The sequence below is a fragment of the Sodiomyces alkalinus genome (genome assembly GCF_003711515.1).
Source record: "Sodiomyces alkalinus F11 unplaced genomic scaffold SODALscaffold_21, whole genome shotgun sequence".
NCBI classification, from domain to species: Eukaryota; Fungi; Ascomycota; class Sordariomycetes; order Glomerellales; family Plectosphaerellaceae; genus Sodiomyces; species Sodiomyces alkalinus.
Genome location: NW_021167099.1, coordinates 23486 through 50295, shown reverse-complemented (window position 1 = coordinate 50295; position 26810 = coordinate 23486). Strand labels below are relative to the sequence as shown.

The window sequence follows — 26810 nt, the reverse complement described above, 5'->3', positions numbered from 1 at the left end:
CTTCTGGTGTGGTGAAGCTTTGCACGCACATAACAGACCTCAGTGGCCCTTCCCTAAATGTCGGTTACATCTTGAAAGTCTCTAACAGTGTTGCCTCAGTTGGCCAAAGGCTGCAAGGTCAAGAAAAATCCAAAGCTGAGAACATTGAGGAGGTCATTCGCATTTCCGGCGCCTCCGAATCTTGATCTCTGCGAAGCAGCTTCGTTGACGGCCAAAATCGCCCGAATAAGGGCGGCCTCGTCGCTGCTGCAGTCCCGTTATCTCTTGTGCCCCAGAGCTTTGTCCTCGACCGACTTCCTACATCTACCGATCCGATCGCCACCCGAATTTGAGGTACCCGTCTCGACTGTTGGGCGGTGGAGAAAGACACAACTAATCGAGGTCGCCATGCTGGGGACAATCTTCCGCGGTGTGCCGATAACACGGCCATCCCTGACGACGCCAGCCTGTGCCTTCTGGGAAGCCGTTTGGACTCGTCAAGCAACAAGGGGGGGAGCTGTCACAACGCCATACCTGGCACTCAGCAGGGGATATAGTGTTTCTCGGCCTGTGACGAGACTCCTAAACAACCGGGGCGCATTCCGAACATCGTATCGAAACCCTATATCATTCCGAACCGGTCAACGATCCTTCTTCTCTTCTGCGCCCCGAAATGCGTCCCAGGGCCAGTCTGGCCAAGAGCCACTGTCCTTGAGTGGGAGACTAAGGAGGATGTCCAAAGAATATGGATGGACAGCACTAGGCGTCTACCTCGCACTGAGCGTGCTTGACTTCCCTTTTTGCTATCTTCTTGTCAAGGTCGTCGGCACGGATAAAATAGGTACGACGGTTTCCCTTACACTTGGTTTGCGGGGTCGATCCTGCACTGACACGACGGTACATAGGCGCGATGGAGCATTGGGTTGTTTCCCACACCCAGGCCCTGATACCGGAAGCAGTGCAGAACAAGTGGCGCGAATCCCGAGCGGCGTTTAAGAAGGCTGAGATGGAACGGCTCGGCAGCGACATGATCAGCGAACACATCGAGATGGCTAGTTGGGGAGTGGAAAAGGCCGATGAGCGCAACCGGGCAGAAGCTAGTAAGTTCGGCCTATACAACCCACGTTTCAATTCTTTCCATGCAGAACGGAGTCCCTGACGAAGCATTGTGCCTGCAGGTCTTGGAACACAGCTTGCCCTGGCGTACGCCATCCACAAGAGCCTCATCTTTATCCGTGTCCCCCTGACTGCCGCGATCTTGCCAAAAGTTGTCAGGGTCTTGAGATCGTGGGGTTGGCAAATCGGAAAGCGGCGACCCTAAATCTCGGTACCCAGTCTTCCTCGGAAACATCCCCCAAGTTGAAAACCGGACCTCCTCCCCTCTTCGGCGCTGCTCTCAGCTGCCCTTTCGGCCAGCCGGGATTGCGGCAAATTAGAGGATGGAAATGTATAATCCCCGTCTATTGCTCGCGCATAGACCTGTGTACCAATATTTGTACTGCTTACTGGGAGACCTTACTGATAGAGTTGTGTGGTCTTGATGTTGGTTGAGCGAAAATATACCGGCTGACATGAGAAGTAATTAATTCTCTTCTCCATCTTGAGCTTGGGCTGTGCTTGTGCGCTATGAGGCGTTTGGAATCGTCCCCCTGATTAAGCTATGAAGTAATTAATACATGTGGAGAGTTGTTATACGCAGGGGTTGTACTTCAGAAAACACAAAAGTGTGAACTGTTGCGATTCCCCAGAGAAGGTAATTTCATAGCGTCGCCAACGATTGTCTATACGAGGTAGGGAATGTACCGGAACTCGGTGGTCTTGCGCAGGAACAATGGCTCGCAGCATACACGGACTAATTACAGTTCATGAACAGCCGACGGCAGATTGACGGTTGTTTCACTGTGCCTACCTTATGTGCTGTGAGTGGTTGACTTTTTCGACATTCCCCAGATCGACGAACTTTGGACCGGGGGATGACTCCGGACGAAATGTCAGACAAGACAAAGGTGCCGCTTCGGGCTTGCCGTTTCCCAACCACCACGCCATGTGGCTTGTATAAGCGTAAACTTTAATTGTCCTCATGGAAAAACGAGCATGAAACGACTCTCTTATTAGTGCCAAGCGTAAAGCGATACTTATGGCCTTTTCCCTCCTCTCCGGGATGCTAATAAACTTGATAATCGGTCGGGTTTTGGTTTCTGTTGCATACGACTGGTATTATTTCTGGTCTCCCTGTCCAGGTCGACATGAGTCTTTGCCCAAAGTTCGTAATAGAAGACCGGGGTTATGGTCGGTCGACCGACTCCCGAAGTCAGTCAAGGGGGACCAGCCAATAGCAGCATGTCTTGGCGTGTATTGTACAGAGTAAGGTAGGTTCTCCATGGACCTGGTAGGAAGTCCTCTAGCTGTTTGTTCGCCTGGTCAGATTCAGTCCGAGACCGTTGACTCACCAATGAATCACAATGGATCACACTACCAGGAACTCAACAACACACGAGTCGTTACTCCTGTCGCGAGGAGTGCGTAAATAAAGAGCCCCCGTTGGCACGACTCGCGAGAGAGCTGGGCGTATAGGCTATAGCAACCCCGCGGATCGAGAGCAACGACAAAGTGTCGACGGTATTACATGTCCGCATATTCTTCTCTCAACTAGGGGGAACCCAATAAGAAGACTGATCTCTTACAGACGGGATGCGAACAGGATCACGACATAAAGGGGACCGCGTACTGAGTTTAGACTTTCGACCCGACTTTGGGAGAGCAGGAGGCCGAGACGAACTCTATGGACGGCGAAGTACTCGGCTCTATGGGATTAACTTTCATCGCAAAGTTAGAGCCGCCACCACCACACGCGGCATTTTTGCTCCAGCAATGTACCGACGAAGATAACGGCGGAATACTTTGTCATGCGTGCGGCATCACCCGAGTTGTTGGCCTGTAAGTTACACGTGGCTTGGATGGTACCGACATATGTTTGGCGGGGAGCCGAGTAAATTGGGCTTTTAGGGCTGGCCAATTATAAGTACATGAAATGCCATTCCCTAAGTGTTTATCTCCAACTATTTTAAGTCGTGATGAAGGGAAGACGCAAAAAGAAAAGGAAAAAATGAGTAAAAAGGAGAAGAAAATAAATAGAAAGAAAAAAACGGACGTCTTGTATTCTTACGTGCAAAGCCTCATTACAACCCATTTATTAGTAACAGCCATGATTTTACGTTGTACGACCTCCACCCACAACCTCCACCCCCCAAGCCACTACTAAGTCAGTACTCCGTCTCCTAAGTCAGTGCTCCGTATAAGTAGTCTGATTAGCATGACCACCTTGTGCGTGTGTATGTGCGTGTGTATGTGCGTGTGTCTGTGCGTGTGTCTGTGCGTGTGTATGTGTGTGTGTGTGTGTGTGTACTCGGCTTCTCCCTCTTCATCATAGTCCCCCGTCCGACGTCGGGCCAGCCGGCAACAGGTCATCTCCGAGATAAGACTGCATGGTGTTTGGTTATACGGTGTATCAACTCCCAGCTCCATTGTATCTTACTACAGAGTATCTACCTTACCCTTCTACTATACCTATGACTGTTTCCTTTCTTCACATATAATAAGTATTTCGTACAGGCAAATCTCAGTTGACCGTCACAGTTCGACCATGAACCTTGGCATCCATGGGGGAATCTGAGACTACCGGTAGGTGGGCTTCTCCTGGCACACATGACTCCCCGCCCCTCGCCGCCCCTTTGCGTTCTTCGGCCAACCTCACGGTAGCCTGCTGCTACTCGTGCCAAGGCCCTAAGGGGCGTTTAGGGAGGTGATTGCTGCATTCGTACTCTGTAGGTAACATCCCACGGCTTTGTCGTGCAACGGAAACCGGCGAAGATAACCTGATGGAACCAGGGGTTCCATTTCCTGTGGCTGTTCTACATTCGTTGTCCCAAACTCTACCACTAGATGGCCGCGTCGAATAGCCATTTGGTGTTCTAGATAGACTCTGGGCGCTACGGGGTAGGGCTACTGTCAGCCCGGTTATCCCAAAGCTAAAATGCCAACCAAAGGTTCATGTCTCTCCCTCCAACATAAAAATTAAATCTCATACTCGGAACCTTGTTCAGAGCATGATTGGGTCTATGGTAGATGAACCATTGCCTGCGTGAGTAACAAATATGAGTATAAATCCCCATCTGTCTAAGACCTCCTGAGTGTTTTGTCGTCCGCCAACTACCCATGCTTTCACACTTTCGACCTGTTCTCTCTCTCCACCGTCTACACCCCATCACAAGTGGACCTCTACACACCGGTCATGATCATCCTGGGACCCCACTGCATGCTGGTATCAAGCAGCAAGCTCGGATTCCGCGACGTTCAACCCCGCCTCGACAAGAGGACTCGCTCATATAGGCAACACATGTTCGAAGACGAGAACCCGGACCCCCTATCCCCTTCCTGGGACAACAGCAGTATGGATGAAGAAGATAGAATCATCTCGACGCGCAGAGTCGTCCAGGGGCGCAGAGCCATCGTGAGGCACAGAGCCATTGTGAGATACAGAGCTCTCATAAGTGACATGGCCATGTCCCTCATGGCCATGAGAGACAGAGACTTTAGAGGCATAGTCATGAGAGGCAGAGTCATGAGAGACAGCAGACCCCCGAGGCACGGCAGAGCCATCAGGGACAGAATCCTATGGACCAGAAACCGCAGAGCCAGAGTCGTGAGAGACGGGATCGGACCGAGGCACAGACACCGCACAAGGAACGGAGCCGGCGCGGGGCACAACAGAATCACAGGGCCGAACGCTTCCAGCCAGCGACACGCACATCTCAAGGGAACCGTCCCGAGGGAACATTGGACGGAGCCGAGGATAGTTGCACGGGCACTTCAAACAGTGCGCGAGAATCCAGACAACGCTTACCCCGAACTCGTACACATACTCAATGAAGCGGTGTCTTCGTTATGGTCCAGGCTCCTTGCGGCACCGGACACCTACATCATGACCCCGGACGAGTTCGCCCTCTTCAACTATTTCCAACACAGGACCCTAGACGCCCATGTGGCGAGGGAGGCGAGGAGACGGTACTGGGACAACCACAGCGCGCCAGGACACTAGTAATCCCCGGCGGGACGAGAGATGCGAGAGGGGCAAGGGAGGCGAGAAGACGGCACTGAGACAGCCACACGGCGCTACGGATTTGCGGATATTGGTAACGGTGCGACGATCCAAGGATTCTTACTCGCAGGTCGGAGGTTGTTTACGCATCTGCGTAGGGATGCATTGTCTGGCGTTCTCCGGGGGAGGAAGGTAAAGCAGTTTGACCTGAGCGAGCAAGGTAGTTCAGCAGTTCAACGGGGGGTAAACAGTAAACGGATTATCCAGCATGTCTTATAATTAGCATCGTCTAGTATTACACTGACGTTTCAATCCACTCCTATTCGTACGAAGTAGGACGTAATGAACCGTGACTAAAGTGCTTCGTACGCAGTCAGGGGCCAAAAATGATCGAAGCCCTCTGCGCGATGTGGTGTGAAGTGTAGAAGTAGTATAATTACAGAGTAGTGGCGCCCTAACGGCTTACCTACAGTGAGTGGCAAAGGGGTATTCTAAGGTCAAGTGATTCGGTACCTTTGCGGAACTACTAGATGATTCACCATATTTTTTGTGGTGCGGTCAAAGAACCCTGGTTACAAAAGGTTCGAAGCAGTTTTCCTTTGAATCGTCCCGGAACTTTTGCTTACCTGATATCTTACTGTACTTCTAGGTACATTTGACTGCGCAGAAACGTTGTGCCCTCCCCCCTAGTTTCCGTGTCTCACTGTCGTCCCCCTTTCCCCCGTGACATCGAGGCGGCAGACTCAGTAATTATTCAACTCCTCCAAGCCTGAGCCTCGCAGTGTACCTACAGAGCGATCTCCGCCTATCCCGATCCCTCCCTTCTTCGGGACCTTTGCCGTACTTGTTGCTAAACTTTCAGAACTCTCGCTCCAATCGCCGTGCGATCATCATAACTTTATCGTAACCCTCGGTCTCATCCGCTTCAGCCGAATATCTACTCTTGGAGCACTAGCAAAAGCTTCCAGGCAGATGTCCATATCTCTGCCTTAACTTGCTCGTCTGCCTCAGACGGTCACGCGCAAAGTTTCGACTTACTAGCTTTTCATTCCTTCGACCATGGTTTATCCTTACGCTTACTAGGTAGGTACTGGAACTTCGGGCTACCAGCAACCCAACCACCAAAACAAGTGCGTCTTTTGTCTTCGTTCGGAGTTGATTCCGCATCAACCATGCGACCTCCCTGGATTGCTCTCCTTCAGTATCTAGTTGGAACCTCCGCACTTGGGCTCGAGGACCAACATGAGCTTATTAGCTCAGAGTTGGAACATGAATTGCTAGCGCCCCAGGACCAGCCCGACCGTGCCGTCCTTGCTGAAGGCCATGCGTGGCCCGAGGCCCCGCTGGAATGTATCCAGGTCGCGCAGCCGGTACGGGGACCGTCCGGGCCTGTCCTACAGGGCACTGCCATCCATTCCCTAGCCGGAGAGGCGCCAGGGGAACCTTGTTGCTCCATGCTGCTGATGGAGCATTCTTTTGGCTTTAGCTATGGAAAGCCCTTCGTCGGTGCGTAATCTCTCTCACAACCGAGAACCATGATGACTTGTTGCTGAGGTTCAAGGCAACGTTTTAGGACAGTATCAGCCACCGGGCTGCGATTTTGACAGGGTCATCATGAACTTTACCGTCACCTCTGCCGGGCGTCAGTTTGATCGTCTGGCGCTTATGTTCTTCAACGATACCGAAGTCTGGCGGACTTCCACTGCCGAGCCGAAGCCGTCACCTGGCATTGTCTGGACTTATTGGAAGGACATGACCCAATATCTCAGCCTCTGGAAGGCACCCCAGACGCTCATCTTCGATCTGGGCAATCTTATAAGTAGGCTTTCGACTTTCTTTGTCTCCGTTTCTCTCCTCCCAACCCACCGTTCGCCCCACTTGCTCCAGTCCCACCCCAACCCACCCAGGGTCTGACAACTTGAAGATGACAAGTACACCGGTTCTTTCAACTGCACATTGACTGCTACTTTCTTTAAGAGTAACGTGGCTCATCACGGCTCTCCTCCGGCCGACTTGGTTATTCCAATCTCGGCAAGAAAAGGGGCAACTGGTTCAGGCAGCGCCTGGACCGTTCCCCAGCAACAGGCGATCAACACCGTCAGCTTTCCGCGAAATGCAGTAAAGGCCGTGTTCTCTGTCTCGGCAAATGGGCAAGCCTCCGAGGAATTTTGGTGGAGTAATGTGCTCCAGAGTGACGTTGCGGCCTTCAATAAGACAGTCGGCCTGCTTCCCGGGCTGAGTCCGTTCAGAGAAGTGCAGGTGTATATCGACGACCGCTTAGCTGGCGCGGCTTGGCCTTTCCCCGTGGTCTTCACTGGAGGCGTCTCCCCAAGCCTACATCGACCTGTCGTGGGGCTGGAGGCGTTCGATCTCCGAGAGCATGAAGTTGACCTTTCGCCTTGGCTGCCTCTTCTCTGTGACGGCAACGACCACACTTTTAGGATTCGAGTGGTCGGCCTTTATGACGACAAGAACTCCGCGTTCCTGACGGATAGAATCGGGGACTATTGGGTCGTGACAGGCAAGATATTCGTGTGGCTCGATGAGGAAGGCTCAGTCACCACGGGCCGGAGTCCCGAGATCAAAGCACCGGAGCCTGCCATTCGCATTTCTCACGAAACACGCCAGAACGACTCTTGGATAAACGAGGACCTCACATACTCCCTTCACGTGCAACGCAACATATCCGTCAAGGGGGAGGTCACCACACGGAACGGCTCACGGACATCCGCTTGGGCCCAGGCATTGGCGTACACTAATCTCGGCGCCGTGGCTTCTTTTGGCAACCATTACATCAACAATATGACCATCACTGGGGCGGAACAAGCACAGGGTCCGAGATTCTACTTCTCTGTCTACTCATACCCGCTATATGCCAACTCCAGCCACATTACCAGCCCGACGAACAACCTCACCATCGAAGCTGAGCTAGATCAAGGATTATACCTGGAAATTCGGGGAGATCCCGTCTTTCCGACCGGCCTTGAGGCCTTCACCACGACTGCTCGGAATACGAATCAGTCCCTGGTGGGGAGCAGGGTTGCGACGTTCAGAACCGGCCAGGCCTCGTTCTACCAGTCTGGAGATGGAAGGCACAGCAGCGGGTTTGGATCCACGCGCCAGCATTTCTGCTTTGGGGGCATCAAGTCGGAGGGAGGTAGCTCCGTTGACGTCGAACTGTACAGGCGCGACATGGCAGCTGTCAATGACACGGTTATTTTCGACGAGGAGAAAGTCAGCGTTCCGGGCCCAATACCTTCACATAATGGATCACGGCACCGGCAGCAGAAGCATCGATATCCGGAGCGCGAACAAGTAGGCCCCTTCGCCTTTGCGCCAGCCAAAGGCAAGCATGTTCCATGGGGGAGCATAGAAGCTGAAAAACGCCACCATCTTTGAGCCTCGCAGCCCACCTGGCCCCGCCTCGAATTTTTTCTTTGTTATTTACCTCTCCCTTTTGACGCCTATTCGAAGCCAGGACATGTCGGCGCAAAGTCTCGCTTTGCGTAGCGTGATCGCTCTTGTCGAAACATTCCAGTCAAGGTTTCCACCGACTTGCAATGCCGGGGCTCAACTCGTGAACTGACGTGTCGTAGAGAGTTCTCTACCGCTATCAAGGAAGTAACTGCATAAGGTAGCTACCGACAACTCCACCAGGAGGGTTCTTTTTTTTTTTTTTTTTTTTTAATTCATTTCGCGCATACAGCCCTAAAGCTATGGCGCGGCGCCTTTTGCCCTATAGGCTCGAGGCTAGAATAAACTATAGTAAGGAGTGGAGTAGTAATAAACAAAGGAAATCCTCCGTAACAGTCTGCCTAATATACCGAAAAACAGGTAAAAAACCAAAACAGAAAACTAGACCGCAGGATCCGAGGTTTACGCCCTGTACCACTCCGCCGAGGCTATTTTAGTAGCTAAAAGCTAGGCCTCTAAGGCCTGTATACCTCTTTTAGTACCGAATAATAGCGGCAGGGATAGCGGTAGGCCTGCTAGGGCTTCCCGCAGGGCTTTTCGTTCGTTTTTATAAAAAGGGCAAGAAAGGATAAGGTGGGCTGTATCCTGTATAGGGGAGCCGGGACAGGAACAGCAGTCGGTAGCGCTATTTCGGGCCCTCTTCTGGTGGGATTTTAGGTATCCGAAGCCTGGAGGGTTCTTCGAGTTGTGTATTCAAGCCACAGATACAAATGAACGAAGGAATGAAAGACGAAAACGTGGCTACCTCATAAAACATAAGTCTCCGGACGAGTAACCACCTTACATACGTAACGGGGGGGGGGTTTGGACTAGATCCCGCGCGCTGGACTCGAACTAAGGATAACGAGTACGTGGTTGGGCACGAAACGATCAAGCCCGGTTCAGGAACAGGCAAATAAACACGAGGCCGAGTACAAAGTCCGGGTTTATATAAAGCAGCTCTAACTTCTGCCACTTCCTTGTTGTGTGGCTTCTTCAGTGATTTAATCAGATAAGTTTTCATTCATGGGAGGAAATATCTCGGTATGATAGAAGCGACCATTATGCATTACGGGGTGGCAAGCCTTCCACGCTTTCGAGGGATATACCATACCGTATAGTAAGTTCCGTCCAGACCTTTCACAGAGCTGCAGAAGGCGATTCAAGCCACATAACTCGACACGTATGTCCGGTGTCCGATGTGTTGAGCGCCCTGCCCCTCCATAATGGAGTCGGAGGGCGGAAAAAAAATGTTTCCGGCATGGACGGTCTTAAGCTCAGTAAGGTGTGTATCCATTCCCTCCCGATATATAACACAGAATCAACCCGACATCCCTTGATCCCAGGAACTCCCGACTCGCCGAATACGACAAGGCTCCAATGAACCGCTTTACACCATACCCAGTGGCTGCTTATTTTCTTTTCCTCATTCCTTGCACTGAAACCCAACCTGCCTCTTGGCGAGGCCCCGCCCCGACGCCAGACGGGATGGGGAGAAACAAAACCTGAAATCAAAGAAAGTGTGTGTGTGTGAGAGAGGGAGAGAGAGAGTGTGAGACCCGAATACTAGGTCTCTCAGTCGGCTTCGGCAAGCTGCATGATAAGCTTGGCCGCCATGTCGAGGAAGGGGAATGGGCTGGTTACGTCTTTCTCGTCGAGAAGCCGGCGCTCGGCTGTTTCGTAGCCGGAGCACTTGAAGTCGACCAGGTAGACGGTGGGTTCCATCTCGTATATCTGGATGTCTAGATGGAGCGCCACGAAATCTCGTTGGATATCGGAGTCGTCGTCATGGATGTGGTAGCCTTCAGGGGCCTTGCCCCTATCTCTGTGTCGGACACGTTCTGGTGGTTCCGCAGAGTGTTTGTCTAGTACTGATTCTTCCAGTTAGCCCCGCCCCTTTCCCTCCCCGCTCCCCGCTCCCCGGTCCATGTCCGGTGAAAAGGAAATGACTTTGACTTACATCTTGTTTCCCAGCGAACCTTGATATGCCACGGGTCGGCTGGCAGTTTGTATCTCTTCTGCGGATCAATGCTGGCGGCTGAACTGCTGCCACGCTGCGACGGCTGGGTCCCGCTCCCGAACCCGTCATCATAGCTACCTCCTGCGCCCCCCCGTTCCTGGTCGTCTTCGTCGATCTGGGACTTCTCGTAGTCCTCGTCCGGTACGTACGTGGCCCCGAGCTTGTGCAAAGCTTTGTGGATGCATAGCAGCGCCTCCCACGGCGCATTTCGCGACCGGATACCGAATTGCCATCGCACGGGCTTGATTCTCTTGGGAGGGGGGCCTGACACGGGCGTCAGGCCCTGCGGCCGCCTGCTGCCTTCCTCGAGTCGGAGCTGATTCTTCGAATGGGGCTTGAGACGACGGGCCATCTCTTCTCGCTCCGCTTCCGTGCGGGTCACGGCGTCGGGTTCGTCCGGCAGGACGGGCGGCACGGGCGTGTCTTCGATCCCCGCCTTTTCCCGCTCCACGTACGCCTTGTGATAGTCTGGCAGACTGGTGGGTAGGACGCCGACTTTGCTGATGTATGGCCGCGGAGCGCTTGTGGTGGAGGTTCCTGACCGGGCCGACGAGGCGCTGGGCATGGGGCTGTTGGATCCTTCTGGGTCGACTGTGAGGCTGGTTAGGGTCTCTACAGACGGGAATTAACATGAGTGCCCCTTTTTGTGGGAGAAAAACGCGGGGGGGGGAAGAGGTATACACGCACCGGTCACTTGCATGAGCTTGTTCTCGCGGACGATCAGGTAGGCGTCCTTGATGGCTGACGGCTCATCTGCTTCGAGGGCCTCCTCGACATCCCTTTTACCGTAGCCCATCGTCTTGCTAATCTTCTCCGTCACTTCCTCATGCAACTTCTCCTGGACCTTGATGTTCGCGTTGGGGGCAATGTCGCTCTTCCTGATGGCCTTGTTGGGGTCCACTCCCGTATCGTAGAACTCTTCCACAGGCGGCTGCAGATAGGCGGGCAGGTCGGTGGTGAACCAGGGATCGTCCCTGATATCCTTGATGGTGGCTCGCTGGACGGGGTTCACGACCAGCATTTTCTTGATGAGGTTCGCGGCGCCGGTATTTATCCACTGGGGGATGCTGTAGGTGCCGCGGGCGATCTTGGCGAAGAGGCTGGGAATGTGTTCGTCGTCGAAGGGGAGCCTGCCGACCAGCAGGACGTACAAGATGACGCCGCAGCTCCAGACGTCGACTTCGGGGCCGGCATAGAGCTTCCCACCGATGACCTCGGGCGCGGCATAGTTGGGGCTTCCGCAGGATGTCTTGAGGAAATTGCCGTCCGTCATGATGTTGCTCAGGCCGAAATCGGCAATCTTGACGTTCAGCTGATCGTCCAGGAGGAGGTTCTCGGGTTTGAGGTCGCGATGGACGATCTTGTGGCGATGGCAGTATTCGACAGCGCAAAGCATTTGTTGGAAGAAACGGCGGGCCTCTGCTTCCTTCATGCGACCGTTCTGGACGATGTAGTCAAATAATTCGCCGCCGGCGTATTCGAGGACCATGATGATCTCATTCTGGGTCTTGATAACGGTATACCTGGAACGAAAGGAAAAATTCAAGCAAATCAGTTTCGCGGACGCAAAGGAAAAGAGGCGTTGGGGGGGGGCGTACAGCTTGATGATATGGGGATGCCTCAGTAGTTGAAGATATTCAATCTCTCGCTCGACACGACCGGCCATGTCACGGCTAATGAGCTTCTTCCGGGCGATGATCTTGAGGGCGACATGCTGACCGGTGCTGATGTGGATAGCCAGCTTCACCTTGCCGAAGGAGCCTTCGCCGAGGGTCTTGATGACCTTGTAGGCGCCGATACGTTGCTCCGTCTTGATTCTCTCGCGGACAGTGGGAAGGCCGGAGCCAGAGCCGGCAGAGGCCATGTTGGCGTTGGCGGGGGCTCCGGCTTCGCCCACGCGGGAAGGGTGTCTAGAAGTGGTCGAAGAGGGGTCGTTGTGATGGGGAGACGAGGCTGGGAACGTCTCATTATGCGGCCGACGGCGAACTTGGGACGGCGACAGGGTTATAGTGAGCTCCTCGTCGTCGAAGCCCCTAGAATTAGACATGTCGTCGGGGGATGTCGGCTCGTTTGGTGTTTGACGTTTGACGTTGGCTTGAGGGGAGGGCGGGGACTGGGCCGGGGGTTTCGACCGCCAGACCGGGCAGACGGGTCGCCTCGCCTATGATACGGGCGACTAAATTACTGGGGGGTGGGTGCCACTGTAGGGTAATGCCCGGGGGCCTCTTTCTCTTTCTAATTTTTTTGGGGAGGGTGAGGGGTGCCGATCGGAATGACTAGGGGCGATTGGAGAGACGTCTGGTCTGGGTGCAGTGTGGGAGTGGGTTGATAAGTAATAGATGATTAGTACACCGTACTCCTTCGTATAGAGCAGGTTGCGAAGTAATATGTTGGTTCAAGCGGCATGACGAAGTTGGACGATGGTGGGGTTTTGTTAGACCGTACTCGTTAACACAGTGGGAGTTCCCACTGTCCCCAAATTCAGTGAGAGGAGAAGGTGGTCCGTGCTCGCGCATACATTAGTTCTCTTCACCGTTTTTCTGGGGACCTGATTTCGTACAAAGTGTATATCCGTACCCCGTACTATGTTGAACAGACCGTACCTTAGTTTTTACGGTTACATATTCCAAAGACGGGGCCCAAATGCCGGCACGCGTACTTCGCAGTGGTGTGGATCCATCTCATCCCGAACTCGCAGTCGCAGTCATCTCCCGCTGTTGACATGGCCGAGGACAATACGTAGGCCGACATAGCATAGACATGAAGGTATCAATCTTGGTATTCACACCCTACAAACCAGCTCAACTGGATCTGTCCCTCTTCTCCTCTTCCTTGAGCCTCTCGACAAGTCTCTCTGTCAAGTAAGGGCTGAGCCCGAGACTGGGGTTTCGTTAGCCTATCTCCATTCGCCTGGCGCATTGGCAGATTCCCAGGGCATCTTGTTGTCATTTTGTCTTTTGGACTTACATTCCCTCATTCGTGATGATGCGATATGTGCCACTGGGCTGGAGCTTGCCCACGATGTTGCCTTGTTGGTCGACCTCGACGCTGCCCAGGATATCCTCTGGCCACGCGATCCGCCCAAAGTCTGGTGGATTTCTCGCGTCACTGAGATGGACATAGCCGGCGTGACCACCACCGCCGGCCCCTCCTTGACCGCTGGCTCCGCCGGCTCCGCTACCCCCAGCGCCGCCCCCTCCTCCTTGCTTCGCCGACGTAGACTTGCTAGACCGTCTCTTGCTCTGCTGCGGGAAGAACATGCCTCCCGAGCCCAGATTGGCTCCGCCGGGTCCCGCAAAGGCTCTGGCTTGGGCGATCAGATCCTTATCCTTTGGCGCATACTCGGCAAGGACATCGTAGAGGATGGATAAGAAAGTCTGGTTCTCGTTGAAAGACTGCGGTGTCGGTGGGTCTTTGGTCGAAAACCCGATGGCTAACCTGTGGTTTGGAGGCTGCGTGTCGAGGTAGCTCAGGAGGAAAGACGCTCGCGATGAGTCTGCAGGGAAGACTTTCTGTCGCGCCACATCGGAGGGGTTAGCCGTTCGCTGTGAAGTCTATGGGGAGCTCAATGGATCTCGACAAGGCTTGATAAAACCCCAGAGGCGCGGGTGTGGGCGTGTGGGCGTGTGGGCGGATGGGCGGATGGTGTATGGTGTATGGGTGTTCTCGGGTACATTTCATGGGAGGTACTGACAATGCGAGGATTGGATGCGAGAGTAGAGACAGTCCGTAAGAAGGGAAATGTGCCTCTATACCGTGGAGCGATTCGAATCGTCGTTGCTAACATGGCCGTTCGAAGTACCCTTGCTGTTTTAGAGAACTTGTCGATTTGTGTTGTCGGGTTGGTGTGAAGAAGAAACAAGAACTTCAAGCTTTTGGAGCTGCCGGGGAGGAAATGCGACAAAACTGTAGGTCTAATAATTAATTACCGGTACCTTGCTGCAATTCCGAATAAGATACCAGGGTACTTAATTACATGTAGGTACCTCTACCTGCATACTTCTTATCCTATCTTATCGCTAGTCGCGAAGCACGTACCTCAGACGCGCTCAGAGCCCATTTGACGCGATTCAATTAAACGACATCCAACGGCGAAATCCTCTCTCAACCTTCAACCCTCGACCTCGACCTGGACCCTGGACAGCAACTATCGACATCCGGTGTTGCAGAACTCAACTGCCAAGCCAACCCCCACAAACCCTCCCCATGTGTTCGCATCTCTCTTGAAGTTACAGCCTTCAGCTTGGATGGCACTCAATACCATTCACCGATATACCACCAAGCCAGGGCAGCCAACCCATAACCCATCATGGATCTCCCGCCGCCGGCCATATTTCCCAAGCGAAAGACCACCATCGCCCACATCTTCGGCGGCAACTCGAAAACTCCCGCCCCCTCTTCATCTGCCATTCCCTCGTCCTCACCCGCCTTTGGGACCCCTGTCCACCCGCTGAAACCCTTCAAGGTTACTGCTCCGACGAAACATGCAATACTCCCCATCATCCTACCGCCAGCGACTCTCCGACCCCTTGCCTTCCGTACCTTTACGAAGAAACACGGCCTGACCCTCACCTCGTCGGCGCTACAGGAGCTTGCTACCTTTATAGGCCGTCATTGTGGCTCAGGATGGCGCGAGGAAGGGTTGGCCGAGAAAGTACTAGAAGAGGCAGCCAGGTCCTGGAAGGCTCGCAATGGAGGTGTCATTGTCGACGGCGCAAACAAGGAGCTCAAGGAGATTCTCAAGACTCTGGAGGGCAATATGAGCGGGGGTAAGATCATCAGTGGCGGGAGGGGTCTCAGCAGGCAGGACAGCACGCTGTCCCTGGCCGCCGAAGAAGAGGCCGGCTTTTCTACCACCCGCATGGGATTGCGACCGAACGCCGCGTTGACGAGGGAAGAGTCCCAGCAGAGCTTCGGAATGTCAGGCCTTGATGTGGGTGCCGACGTGGTGGACGAGGACGAGGCCCTTCTAGACCCCAGGAAATGGCTGAAGGTCGTGGGAGCTTTCGAGCAGCCCCGGTTATCCTACAATGTTGCGAAGAAGCATTTTGAGAGGTGTGTTAGCGGACTTTAGCGGACTCTCTCACCTTTGAGGAAGGAAAGATTCTGCGACTGAAACTGACAAATGGCAAATGATCGAGCAAACCAGGGAAACCGCCAAACCGTCTCTCCTCCCATCAGCATCACACAAGACGGCTCTCTTCCGAAACAGATATAATGTCATCCACCAACGCCTCCTACGAAACGAAGCCTTCCAGGTCTCCACCGTTGCTAGCATCAGGGCGCCTACATTGCGTCGATCGTCATCCAATCAACAGAGCCACAAGATCACCCCCATAGCTAACCTGCTAGGCCGTCATGGCAGCCATCATATGCTCCTCGGCATGCTGGTCGTGCTCCCCACAGGCGGTCTGGCCATCAGCGATCTCACAGGGACCATTGCTCTCGACATCTCGCAAGCGGTAGCCATTCCCGACGACTCGGCCTGGTTCGCCCCCGGTATGATTGTCCTCGTGGATGGCGTCTACGAAGAGGAAGAGGAATCTGTCGGCAAGGGCCTCAGCGGTAGTAGTGGAGTCGGCGGCACCCTTGGCGGACGGTTTCAGGCCTTCTTCCTGGGCCAGCCGCCCTGCGAAAAGCGCCGCATCACTCTCGGCGTGAACGGACCCGACGGAGGCCAAGATAGCACCATAGGAGGTGGCTTCGGCTGGATCGACTTCCTCGGAGTAGGTAGCGAGCGCGCCGTCGGGTCCCGGATGCGCAAGCTGGAGCAGCGACTCCTGCCCCGGCGCTCGGCCGACGACACCCACACCCACACCCCGGGCCGTGGCCGCGTCGTCATCCTCGGCGAACTCAACCTCGATCAGCCCCGTACCCTGCAAGCCCTTCGCAAGATCCTCGCCCTCTACGCTGCCGAGCCCGAAGGCCAGACCCCGATATCCTTCGTCCTCGCCGGCAACTTCACACAGCACGCCGTCCTAGCGCGGGGCCCCGGGGCCGCAGGCGCCGGCGGCAGTATCGAATACAAGGAGGTCTTCGACGCCCTGGCCAGCACCCTCGCCGACTTCCCCACTCTTTTGCGGAGCGCGACTTTCGTCTTCGTCCCCGGCGACAACGACGCGTGGGTCTCGTCCTTCGGCGGCGGTGCGGCCGTCCCGCTGCCCCGTAAACCCGCCCCGGACCTCTTCACCTCGCGCATCCGCCGCACGTTTGCCGCCGCCAACGCCGAGGCCGCCCGCGACGCGCCAGAGGGCCAGGGGAAACCGGCGGAGGGCGAGGCCATCTGGACGTCCAACCCCAGCCGGATCACTCTCTTCGGCCCCAACCATGAGATCCTCCTCTTCCGCGACGACCTCGCCGCCCGTCTACGACGCACCGCCGTACGGCTAAAGTCCTCATCATCGCCCTCCGCCGCGCAACCTCCCCACGACGACAAGGATAATGCAAACGGAAACGGAAACGAAAACGAAAACGCCACCGCCGAACAAGAAGACGCCATGGACCTGGACGCGGAATCTTCCGACCCCGCGACCAAGTCTGCACCACCACCAGTCCCCCAGGTCCCGCAAGACCTCCACACGGCCCGCAAGCTCGTCAAGACCCTCCTAGACCAGGGCTACCTAGCCCCCTTCCGCAACGCTACCCGGCCCGTACACTGGGACTACGCCAGCGCCCTGCATCTGTACCCGCTCCCCACGGCCATGGTTCTCGTCGATACCTCCGCGCCGCCCTTCTGCGTCACCTACGAGGGGTGCCACGTCATGAACCCGTCGGGCGTGCTCGTCCCGGGTCGCACGCGGGTCGGCCGCTGGGTTGAGTATGAGATGGGCAAAGTGGGAACGATCAGGGAGATTTCCTTCTGAGGCGGAAGGGGTCTGCTTGGCTAAAACGCGACGGGCTTGGCTACCTCTTTTCAGGATTCGTCGGGGCGTGAGGCGTTGGAGGGGAGGACACCTATCATATAGCATGGAATGCATTACGGGTGTTTATGACAGTTCCGCGAGGACAAACAAATGCAATCATTATGTTTATAGCTTGATGAACAAACTCGGCCGGTATGATAATATATGTCATGAAGCGTCTAATTATTGTGTATCCACGTACGGACACAAAGTCGCTGTCGCTGTCTCTTACATGCCGCCCAGTCCCGTCTCTACGCCGGAAAAAAAGGGGCACTGCCCAGCCCAGCCCAGATCCGCCAGTCCCAAGTTCGAAAAACGTTTTATAGTTACCGTTGATCCGACAACCCCAAAACGCCCACCTGCTGCCACGAGTATAGGGCAGAAAGAAAACCTCAACGCAACAACATGGCATGTTCATCGAGCACGCCGTAGAGCCCCTCCACCTCCTTCTGCACCACACGGAGCTCCTGCGCAACCTGCGTCGTGACGAGGATATACGCATAAAGCAGCGCGTAATCCTGCTCTTCGACCACCACATCGATGTCCTGCAACTGCGGACGGGTCGGCGCATCTTTGCTCGCCTTCCCGTCTCTATTTCCCTGCGCATCCCCGTTCGAATTCTCCCGCTGGTTCGTCCCCTCCTCATCGGTGCCACTTAGCCGGCGCTGGTGCTCCTTTCGAAACCGGTGAATCTTGCCCAGCAGCCTATCCTTATTATTCCCCACCGAAGGAACCGCATCGGTGAGCGGGTACTCGAGCATGACGGAGCTGGCGAGGACCTGGAAGACGTGGCAGATACGGTCGCAAATCTGAGCGCGCTCGGGGGCCGTGTGTACGAGCAGGGCACGCTCGCCCGGCGAAAGGTTGCCGCGCTTCGAAGTCACCAGCCTCATGGCGTGGAATCCGTCGAGAATCTTTTGAGTTGACTGCATGATACGGGCGCAAGAGGCGTCTGGGAATGGGCCACGGAGCTCGAACTCGGCTTTGGCCGATTTACGGAGGGCATCGAGCTTGAGGGCTGTGTGGGCAAGAAAAAGAAAAAAAAAAAGAAAAACAAATCAGCAAAAACACGGTCAAAGCCCGCAGGGAAAGAAAAGATCCGTATTAGCTTACCGTATCGCTGAAGGGCCTTCTCTTCTCCGGCTTTCATGTACGATTCTGTGTTGTCGCTCTTTAGTAGTATAGCCAGCGGGCCTCGCCTCCAGATGAGACCCAGCTGCAGGTAGAGAACGGCGAGACCCTCCTTGAACTTGAGTCTGCCCGAGATGGGCCAGATGAGCCGGCACATCATAATACCGGCGAAAATACCCAGATTCACCATGAGAACTCGATGATAGACAATGTCAAACATGATCGGAGTCGTGCCGCCCTCGTCATCATCGTCATCGTCCACCTGCTGGGTCAATGAGTAGGCGTAGAGGACAGTGACGTTCCATGCCAACAGTGTCGTACGGCCAAGGGGGGCTTTCCCCCGAACGAGCATGACGTAAAAACTGCCGACGCTCATCACCCATCCGAAGAAGGCCAGCGCGACGGCATTTGCTTCGCAGACGGCCCACGTGGCCAGAGCACAACTACCGCCGACCAGTGTGGCGAGGAATCTGGTGTAGCCGGTGGTGTTTGCTGCTCCCATAGTCATGTTCGTGACGATCATGTAGGAGAGCAGACCCCATTCGCCTCTCCAATGCTTGTAAATTGGGCGCGTGGCGGGGAGGAATGCAAATGCACCCCATATCATGGCACCAACGCCGATTTTGATGCCGAATCGTACTAGACATTGTCAGAAAAATAAGGGAATTCTTTTTTACAGACAAAGTGACGGGGTATAACATACTGTCGTCCCGAGACAGAAACCTCAACACCTTAAGCGATGCTTGAGAGATGGTCCTCACAATGGAACTGGCATGGGGAGCCGCATGCCAGCTGTCTCTCTGATGCACGATTTCGGCGGGAAGGCCTCTCGGCATACCCGATTTCTTCATTCGCCTCACCGGCGCGTCTGGACCAGGTTCTTGTGGAAGCAGCGCCTCCCGGTCCGGGTCGCCGTCGGGCTTGACCCTCCTCCGTCTGTTTGCCCACAGTTGCCAGAATTTCAGCCAGTTCCAGCGGCGGCCGCTGGTGGCTCGAGCAAACTTCAAGTCCTCCAAGACGACCAGATGGGCGTCAATGTACTCGGCCACGTTCTGAAGGCTGAAACTAAAATGCCCACAGGCCGCTGCCACCTCCTCGATGTCCGCCTGGATACTCTCCGACCTGGACCTGTCGAGCTCGATGGCTTTGTAGATCTCACGCAGGGCTCTCGTCCTCGTCTCGTTGTAGATGGTCAGAGCATCCTGGAGGCTGCGTCGGAAGTGCTCGTTGACCGTGATTTCGTATGTCGGCGGGGGCCCGAAGGTAGGCGTCCTCAAGATCTCGCTGAGAGTATACGCTAAAGACTTCATTGACGGACCCAATCGCGCGATGAAGAGTTCAAATATATCAGATGGCGAGCGCAGCTTGATGGGCTGGCCGAGATATGCGGGGGCAAACTCCGGCTCGGTCTCCTCCGACTCGTCGATGGCAGCTAGCGTCCCGACTCGGTCCCAGGAGGTCCTAGATTGCCAGGAAGAGGACCTGGCCAGCGTGGGCGAGAAGAGGTTCGGTCCGGGCGACGTCTGACCCGTCGGCGCTTCCTGGGGCAGCTCCTTGAGGAGTGCGAATTGCGTTTCGGCGGCACTCCTAAGGCCTCCCAAGGCATGTGTCAGGACTTCGAAGGACCTGACGACTTCCCGATCCAGGTGATAGATGGCCTCACGGCCCAGCAAGTAATGTTCCAGCTTGGCCTCCCCCAGGTTCTTCGACATCTTAGTGTAAGCGGTCCTGTAGTCCTCCCGCATACGAGTGTAGTCCGGGGACAAAAGCTCCTCCTCTGTACCGTTCAAAAAGGCTCGCGAGATGGTAGCGAGCATATCGCCGAGCGACAAGGTGGCCGAGTTAAAGGTGCTCCGCAAGTTGGCCCGGGCAGAGGTCCTCCAAACAAGCAGGTTCACCAGGGTGGCAATGCTAACTCCCATGACAAGGATCTTGAAGATCTGCACAATCTTCACCCAGGAAAGATAGCCATCATGGATGGCTTCCTCTTTGGTGATGGTAGCAATGATAGAGATCGAGGCTAGGGTGCAACCGACGTTCACCAGCGGGTTGTCCATCTTGGCCTTGACCCATCCCACAAAGCCTAGACCAAAGCCGATGCAGAGGACGAGTACCGCGATGTGGGAGAGGGTCTTGAATCCCGTCTCGGCACCAAGCAGAGACAAGCCCATGGCGATGATGGACAAGCTTTGGGCGTAAGCAATGGCGCAGACTGCGATGATGACGGCCTCGAGCATTGACCCCCACGTGCGGTTGGCATGAAAGTAAACCGTAATGGTTGCGACGACGTGCTTTCCGTCCGGCTTTCCAAGGAAGGCAGACACAGGAGGCAGATAGGTGGCCAAGCTGCCGAGGAAATAGGCCAGGCTGCATTTGAGCACACCGCGACCAGCCGGGGACTTGAGGAAAGTCCAGAGCTTCGTAGGGAGTTTTTTTATTTGTCTTGCGAAAGCGGGATATCCATCCTCGGAATGAAGAAAAGAAAGGGATCGACGATCTTCGGGGCGACCGTGGTTCGAGGGACGGAGGGTTAAGTGGCGGCGGGTGCGCTCTCCGGTTGACGGAATGATCACGGTGCCATTTCGAAGCTTCTACCGCAATGAGAGACAGCATACATGTCAACTGGCAACTCTGGAGACGCGCTGAATACGCGTGAATGACGGCAGGCGGAGGAGCAACGTACACTACGCTGGGAGGGTCGCCTGGGCGGCCACTGGGTTGTGGACGTCGACGAGGCCATGGTAATGGTTGGGCGTTCGCATTCTCGAAGATAATGATAATACAGAGAGCGGGCGAGGAAAAGATAGAAAAACGAGCAAATAAATTCGACAGCAAATGGAAAGAAAGTGTGTTAAACGCGTGTTTATACACTACAAAGTAAGGTTGTTGATCGTGGGGACGAGTTCGGATACAGTGGGCAACGATCTGACAATTGAGTTGAGCTTCGGAGTAGGTACCGGTAGGTAAAGCTTAGGTAGAAGAAGGTGGAGTGGAGATGGAAGGTCGATGCAAGGGAAGGTCGGGATGGAGCTCCTGGGTGAATAGTGAATGACTTGGCTAAGGTACGTAGCACATGTGTGGTGGCTGGCGTCATTACCTTAGTACACGGTATGTGGATACCTTATTATACAGTACTCACACTGTCATGTGGGCCAGCCATCGATCCATGGTGTGGCTAAGGTAGTACAAGGACAAGCCACAATTGTCTTCATGTTCTCTTGGCCCATCTCCCATCTCCGTGTCTCTCATCTTGTACTCAAAAAAGTTGCAAGTGAGCAAGAGGGAACGGGGTTTCGACGGGCTTCGATTTCTTCTCATCTATTCTTTTTTTTTTCATTCATACATTCGTTCACTTAAAAAATACCCTTCCCCCCCCTTCTTAGAACGCACCTTATGCGAACACTGGTATTTAGCATGGCAGTATCCAAGCCCCTCCGGTTTGCGCCCCTCAAGCAGGGCGTGAGCCCCTCACCCGACGCCCCTCGGCTGCAAGGCGTCGTTTTCGACGTCGATGGAACGCTGTGGTAAGTTAGTTTTGACAACACCGCATGAGCAACTCAGATGAGCTTAAGAATCAACAACACAAACCGAACGAAAAGAAAATACAAAAAAAAAAGAAAGAAAAAAAAAAAGAAAGAAAAAAAAAAAGAAAGAAAAAAAAAAAGAAAGAAAAAAAAAACACAGAAAGAAAAAAAAAAGAAGAGGCTTGAGGACCAGATGGAACCAATGAATGCAGATACATTTCGTGAAACCGATGGCCTCATGCTCACTCTCATCTCACAGTGAACCCCAAACCTACATGTTCAGCCAGATGCGCGCCGCCCTTTCCATCGCCAAATCCATCGACATCCTAGAGCATGTCTACTCCCTCCCGACACCAGAAGCCCGCGAGGAGGCCATGGAGACCATCCGCGCCATCGAGCGCGAGGCCATGGCCGCCCAGGTCGCCCAGCCCGGCCTGGCCGAGATCATGTCGTACCTCGACGCCCGCGGCATCCGCAAGGGCATCTGCACCCGCAACTTCGACACCCCCGTCGCCCACCTCCTCGGCAAGTTCCTCCCCGACAGCCACTTCTCCCCCATCGTCACCCGCGATTTCCGCCCGGCCAAGCCCCACCCGGCCGGCATCCTGCACATCGCCAGCAGTTGGGGACTCGTCCGGGGGCAGAAGAACTCGGGTGGGAGTGCGCAGAATGACGGGCAGGTCATAGTGTTGAACGGAGAGGACGGCGCCGCGGAGGGCGGGGGTGAGAATGGGACGGAGGTCGGGGAGGAGGGCGAGGCGGATGCGAGTGGGCTTATCATGGTCGGCGACTCCATAGACGACATGACCGCCGGGCGAAAGGCGGGTGCGGCGACCGTATTGCTCCTCAACGATGTGAACGGCCACCTCGTGGAACATCACCACACTGACTTGGTCATCCGACGGTTAGATGAACTGATACCGATACTAGAAGAGGGCTTCGAGATCCGACGCTCTACGAATCCATAGACCCGGAATGCAGAAGGAAGGCAAAAAAAAAAAAAAAAAAAAAAAAAAACCCCATAGCTGAACCTACGAGAAAGCTCACCTTTTCACCTACACGTAGAGAGAATTCCCCACCGAGTTAGAAGGAGACGAAAGGGACAACGTTGACATTTGTATACCTTACGTAGCAGGGACCGACAATGAAACCGATGGCGGCCTCTACCTGTTGTGGCTCACACCACAAGGAGATCCTCAGTACTGATGTTCAGTCCTGATGCTCAGGTGGCCAGATACATGATCCCTCCTGCCTTACATATATGCAGGCTATCAAACACGGACAGTGATCGAGGTGTGAAATCCTTTTCAATTCAGACGCCGCCACAATGCGAAAAAAGGAAAAAGAAAAAAATTGGACTTGAAGTATGCACCCAAGAGGAAGGCTCGTGTGAAATCTTTGCATGCAGATAGGGCAAAGTGGATGTGGAAGATTTGCGTCGTCGGACGTCTTACACAGGTTCACTATCCATGTCGCAAATTGTCGCTAGACTCGTGCTGGGGAAGCAATTGTCGGGTGAAGGAGCCGAGGGGGTATCCGTGGGGACGCCACATGTAGAGTCTTTCTCGCTGTCGTACTAAAAGGGAGGGGTATACTTGGCGCTTTGGTTTCGTTCTGCAGTGTGTTCCATCTGACGGAGTAAGAGTAACAACGGTCTTCCGATGCGTCGCTTATTGCACTGGCGGGGACATGTAAAAGGCGAGACGATGTCGCCATCTTTATGGGAACGTCCAAGAGAGACAAAGGCACGAGTAGACCAAAAGAGTGAGACGGCTACTATGCCACCCAGTCAGTGGGAGGAACCGTTGTAGACATCACCCATGTAGCCCCTGTTTGAGGGCGGTATGCCGAATGTAGCCTGTCTCCTGTTTTCCCTTCGCATATCATCAGGGGTTTCCTTCCGAGGCGGCGGGGGCGGTAAAGGTCCCCCCGGCGGGGCTGGTCGGACGGGTAAGCTGAAGGTGCTGCCGCCGGCGCCGCTCGACGGGCCTGCGCTCATCGGATGGTCCCCGACCTTGGGGATCGAGTTGCTTGTGATAATTCTTGGGCCCATGCCAGGATGCGGGGGTCCCACTGACCGACCTGACGACACGCCATTCCTGGTGGGTGAGCGGTTCTGCGGGTGGCCATGACCATCTCTGGGTGACACGCCCGCACGAGCAATAGGAATCTCCCCCGAGGTGGGAGTATCGAAGGCACGGTCGTCGGCCAGGGCCAAGTGAAACGTCGGGGATTCGCTGGAGTTGAGCAACTCACGCGTAGCCGGCGAGAGTTGAGGCGCCAGATGTGACTTTCGGTTGTCCCTCTCCATAAGGCTGACGGCCCATTCCCTCAAGTTGACCGGCGTTCTCTTGGCCGCCTGGACGAACGGGTCCCGGTCCTAGGAAGAGTTTGTTAGTGGTTGCGCAGGACAGACAGAAACAAGAGGAAAAAGCAGTCAACTTACAAACAACTCCTGAGGAGTAGGACGCTCGTCGGGAACCTTGCAAAGACACTTCTGGATCATGTCTTCCAGGATGGAAGGGAAAGCATCGCTCTTGGGCAGTCTTGGCGCAGGCTCGTGGACAATCTGCTGCAGCAAATCGAGAATGCCGGCCGGTGCGCCGTCTCCGTCCGACAGCTGCTCGCTGGCGGCGAATGGGAACTTGCCGATGGCCAGTTCCATGATGGTGAGGCCGAAGCTCCACACATCGGACTTGACGGTGTACTTCTCGCCCTGGATCCGCTCGGGGGCCATGTATGTCGAAGTGCCCACGAAGGTATCGGCGACCGAGTTGATAAGCTCTCCCGAGACGCCAAAGTCGCAGAGCTTGATGCTTCCCCTGGAGTTCACCAAGATATTGGACGGCTTGATGTCACGATGCATGATGTGATGCTTAGAGTAGAGGTACGTCAAGCCACCCAACGTAGCTTCAGCGATCTTGCCCAGCACATCGACTCGGATAGGACCGAAGACTCGGGAAACACGATCCAGTGACCTAACATGACCTAGTCAGCCTTGAAGAAGCGAAAGAGAGCGAGAGAAAGGGAAGAAAAAAAAAAGAGTCAAAGACGCATGTTAGAGTTACCCACCCGACATCCATGTACTCCATACACATGATCACATCGTTGTTGTGATTCAAGAAGGCTCCGTAAAAGTTGACAATGTGTTCGGACTGGCAGCCGTGCATGATCTGCAACTCCCTGACGATGCGCTTCCGCATCTCCTTCTTGGCCTCGACGTGGATAACCTAGCAAAGCCCAGACACATTAAAGTCAACAGGGGAAAGCACAGGACCGCAGAGGCTGGTTCTCAGTATTTCCGTTTTCGTACCTTTCGGGCCATGACAGTCCCCGTCAGGAGATGCTTGACCTTGCTAACGGTGCCGCCGTTACCCGAACCAAGCTCTTTCAAGATCTCGAGGTCCTCCGGCCTGAGGTCCAGCTTGTACTCGATGCCGATTTCGAGTTGCGCGCTGTGGTCGTTCCCGTCCTTGTCGTGGGGATCGAAGTCGTGTCTACTCGTCTCGGCCGTGGGAGGCGGTTTAGGGGCGGCAGGGGTCAAGGCGAGGCCCTTGACGTTCTTGCGCTTCATCGAGCGAGGCGCAAAAGGGTCGGCCATGTTGGGCAGCGGGAAGCCGAGGTTTCGGGGAAAGGATCGGAGTCTCGGGCGGTGCGTGGAGAGGTGTATGGAGTTGATCGCGAGGCGGTGTCCCCGGAGACGGGGGTGTTCAGGACTGTAGAATGAGGCGGAGATGGCAATGAGCCAGCAAGCAGGCCCTTCAGTTGGCGGAGGGACTAGCTTTTCCCCCGGACCGCGAAGTGTGAACGGAGCTTAGTGGGCTCGACGATGGGTTTCGGGAAGCAAATGGTGTGAAGACGAGGAAAATGAGGAGGAGGATATGAGGATAGATTGCTGGGGTGCCGTCTTCTAACCTCTCTCCCTGTTAGTCAAAAAAGGGTGGTGGGGGAGAGCGACTCTCGATCGGGCAACAAAGTCGATAGCGCTGGACGCAGTACGGTATCCGTAACACTACTGCACACATGTACCCAAAGCTGGGTCTAAATACCTAGTGGTTGGTCTAAGGTAGAATAGAAGGGGGTCGGGTCGTCCCAGCGCGGAGACGGGAGAATTTCTGGTGTCCTGGGGGTGGACTGTGGTGAGTAATAAGGCACCCACTCCTACCCGAGAGAGTACTGTAATAAAGGAGCAATGGGCAATGCGAAAAAGGAGCGGCTTTTTGGATATTCGTACTTCTGTGGCCAGGTTGGTGGAGGGAAACGGCAAATAGGAGGAGAGTCTGAGGTGGAAGAAGAATGAGGGAGGGGTTACGGATCGTCAGGTCCTGTTTTGGGCATGGGGGGTTGAGTGAACTTGTACCTTAGGTAGTCCCTACGGTTACAGAGTACGTACCCCAACAACCCCAAGACCGTGCCAAGTGCCCGACGGTGACTGTACGATAATATCTGACTGAGTACTTCGTACCTGATAAGAAGTCAAACATGTTAAGGTAGGTAGTAGGTAGGTAGGTCACATAGCGCTGAATTGAAGCTGTAACCTGTTACGAGGAGCACTTTTGGGGGATCAATAGTTCTCATGCTGTATACCCACCCAGAACCTGGAAGGATGTACCTTACTTCTCCTGGAGAACGCAAGAGAACGCAAAGCCCCTCTATCAAACGAGAGGGCAAGTCGACCTGCATATGATGAACCGAATCGGTCT

At 54.7% G+C, this 26810-nt stretch overlaps 9 protein-coding genes across 9 annotated transcripts; 5 read left to right on the top strand and 4 right to left on the bottom strand.

Moving 5' to 3' along the window:
* The first annotated feature begins 236 nt into the window (after positions 1 to 236).
* On the top strand, positions 237 to 1484 carry SODALDRAFT_129769 (hypothetical protein). The gene is made up of 3 exons (XM_028606692.1): positions 237 to 820; positions 885 to 1079; positions 1158 to 1484. The coding sequence occupies exons 1-3, from the start codon at positions 388 to 390 to the stop codon at positions 1298 to 1300; spliced, it is 771 nt and encodes a 256-aa protein (XP_028462272.1). The 5' UTR covers positions 237 to 387; the 3' UTR covers positions 1301 to 1484.
* A 2627-nt stretch (positions 1485 to 4111) lies between these two features.
* Positions 4112 to 5344, top strand: SODALDRAFT_331574 (hypothetical protein). The gene has a single exon (XM_028611484.1). It carries the CDS (start codon positions 4271 to 4273, stop codon positions 5075 to 5077), a length of 807 nt encoding a protein of 268 aa, XP_028462271.1. The 5' UTR covers positions 4112 to 4270; the 3' UTR covers positions 5078 to 5344.
* A 450-nt stretch (positions 5345 to 5794) lies between these two features.
* On the top strand, positions 5795 to 8742 carry SODALDRAFT_331573 (peptide-N4-(N-acetyl-beta-glucosaminyl)asparagine amidase A). The gene is made up of 3 exons (XM_028611483.1): positions 5795 to 6583; positions 6651 to 6896; positions 7002 to 8742. Exons 1-3 carry the CDS (start codon positions 6250 to 6252, stop codon positions 8474 to 8476), a joined length of 2055 nt encoding a protein of 684 aa, XP_028462270.1. The 5' UTR covers positions 5795 to 6249; the 3' UTR covers positions 8477 to 8742.
* A 1363-nt stretch (positions 8743 to 10105) lies between these two features.
* On the bottom strand, positions 10106 to 12597 carry SODALDRAFT_286532 (protein kinase SNF1; the record flags this gene model as incomplete). Its single annotated transcript, XM_028608540.1, has 4 exons — positions 10106 to 10401; positions 10491 to 11162; positions 11238 to 12073; positions 12149 to 12597. The coding sequence occupies 4 exons, from the start codon at positions 12595 to 12597 to the stop codon at positions 10106 to 10108; spliced, it is 2253 nt and encodes a 750-aa protein (XP_028462269.1).
* A 457-nt stretch (positions 12598 to 13054) lies between these two features.
* SODALDRAFT_331570 (hypothetical protein) lies at positions 13055 to 14427 on the bottom strand. The gene is made up of 3 exons (XM_028611482.1): positions 14245 to 14427; positions 13518 to 14062; positions 13055 to 13430 (listed from the first exon to the last, which is right to left on the bottom strand). The coding sequence occupies exons 1-3, from the start codon at positions 14335 to 14337 to the stop codon at positions 13352 to 13354; spliced, it is 717 nt and encodes a 238-aa protein (XP_028462268.1). The 5' UTR covers positions 14338 to 14427; the 3' UTR covers positions 13055 to 13351.
* A 218-nt stretch (positions 14428 to 14645) lies between these two features.
* SODALDRAFT_382484 (DNA polymerase epsilon subunit B) lies at positions 14646 to 17845 on the top strand. The gene is made up of 2 exons (XM_028615238.1): positions 14646 to 15605; positions 15700 to 17845. The coding sequence occupies exons 1-2, from the start codon at positions 14860 to 14862 to the stop codon at positions 17411 to 17413; spliced, it is 2460 nt and encodes an 819-aa protein (XP_028462267.1). The 5' UTR covers positions 14646 to 14859; the 3' UTR covers positions 17414 to 17845.
* On the bottom strand, positions 17586 to 21546 carry SODALDRAFT_331568 (ribosomal protein L19). The gene is made up of 4 exons (XM_028611481.1): positions 21267 to 21546; positions 19287 to 21174; positions 18566 to 19222; positions 17586 to 18470 (listed from the first exon to the last, which is right to left on the bottom strand). The coding sequence occupies exons 1-4, from the start codon at positions 21321 to 21323 to the stop codon at positions 17845 to 17847; spliced, it is 3228 nt and encodes a 1075-aa protein (XP_028462266.1). The 5' UTR covers positions 21324 to 21546; the 3' UTR covers positions 17586 to 17844.
* Positions 21547 to 21853: 307 nt separating this feature from the next.
* Positions 21854 to 23075, top strand: SODALDRAFT_346921 (HAD-like protein; the record flags this gene model as incomplete). The annotated part of the gene is made up of 3 exons (XM_028613272.1): positions 21854 to 22107; positions 22367 to 22739; positions 22836 to 23075. The coding sequence occupies exons 1-3, from the start codon at positions 21977 to 21979 to the stop codon at positions 23073 to 23075; spliced, it is 744 nt and encodes a 247-aa protein (XP_028462265.1). The 5' UTR covers positions 21854 to 21976.
* Positions 23076 to 23707: 632 nt separating this feature from the next.
* On the bottom strand, positions 23708 to 25995 carry SODALDRAFT_129593 (dual specificity protein kinase FUZ7). The gene is made up of 4 exons (XM_028606691.1): positions 25421 to 25995; positions 25180 to 25337; positions 24554 to 25085; positions 23708 to 24487 (listed from the first exon to the last, which is right to left on the bottom strand). The coding sequence occupies exons 1-4, from the start codon at positions 25706 to 25708 to the stop codon at positions 23897 to 23899; spliced, it is 1569 nt and encodes a 522-aa protein (XP_028462264.1). The 5' UTR covers positions 25709 to 25995; the 3' UTR covers positions 23708 to 23896.
* Between the last annotated feature and the right edge of the window lie 815 nt (positions 25996 to 26810).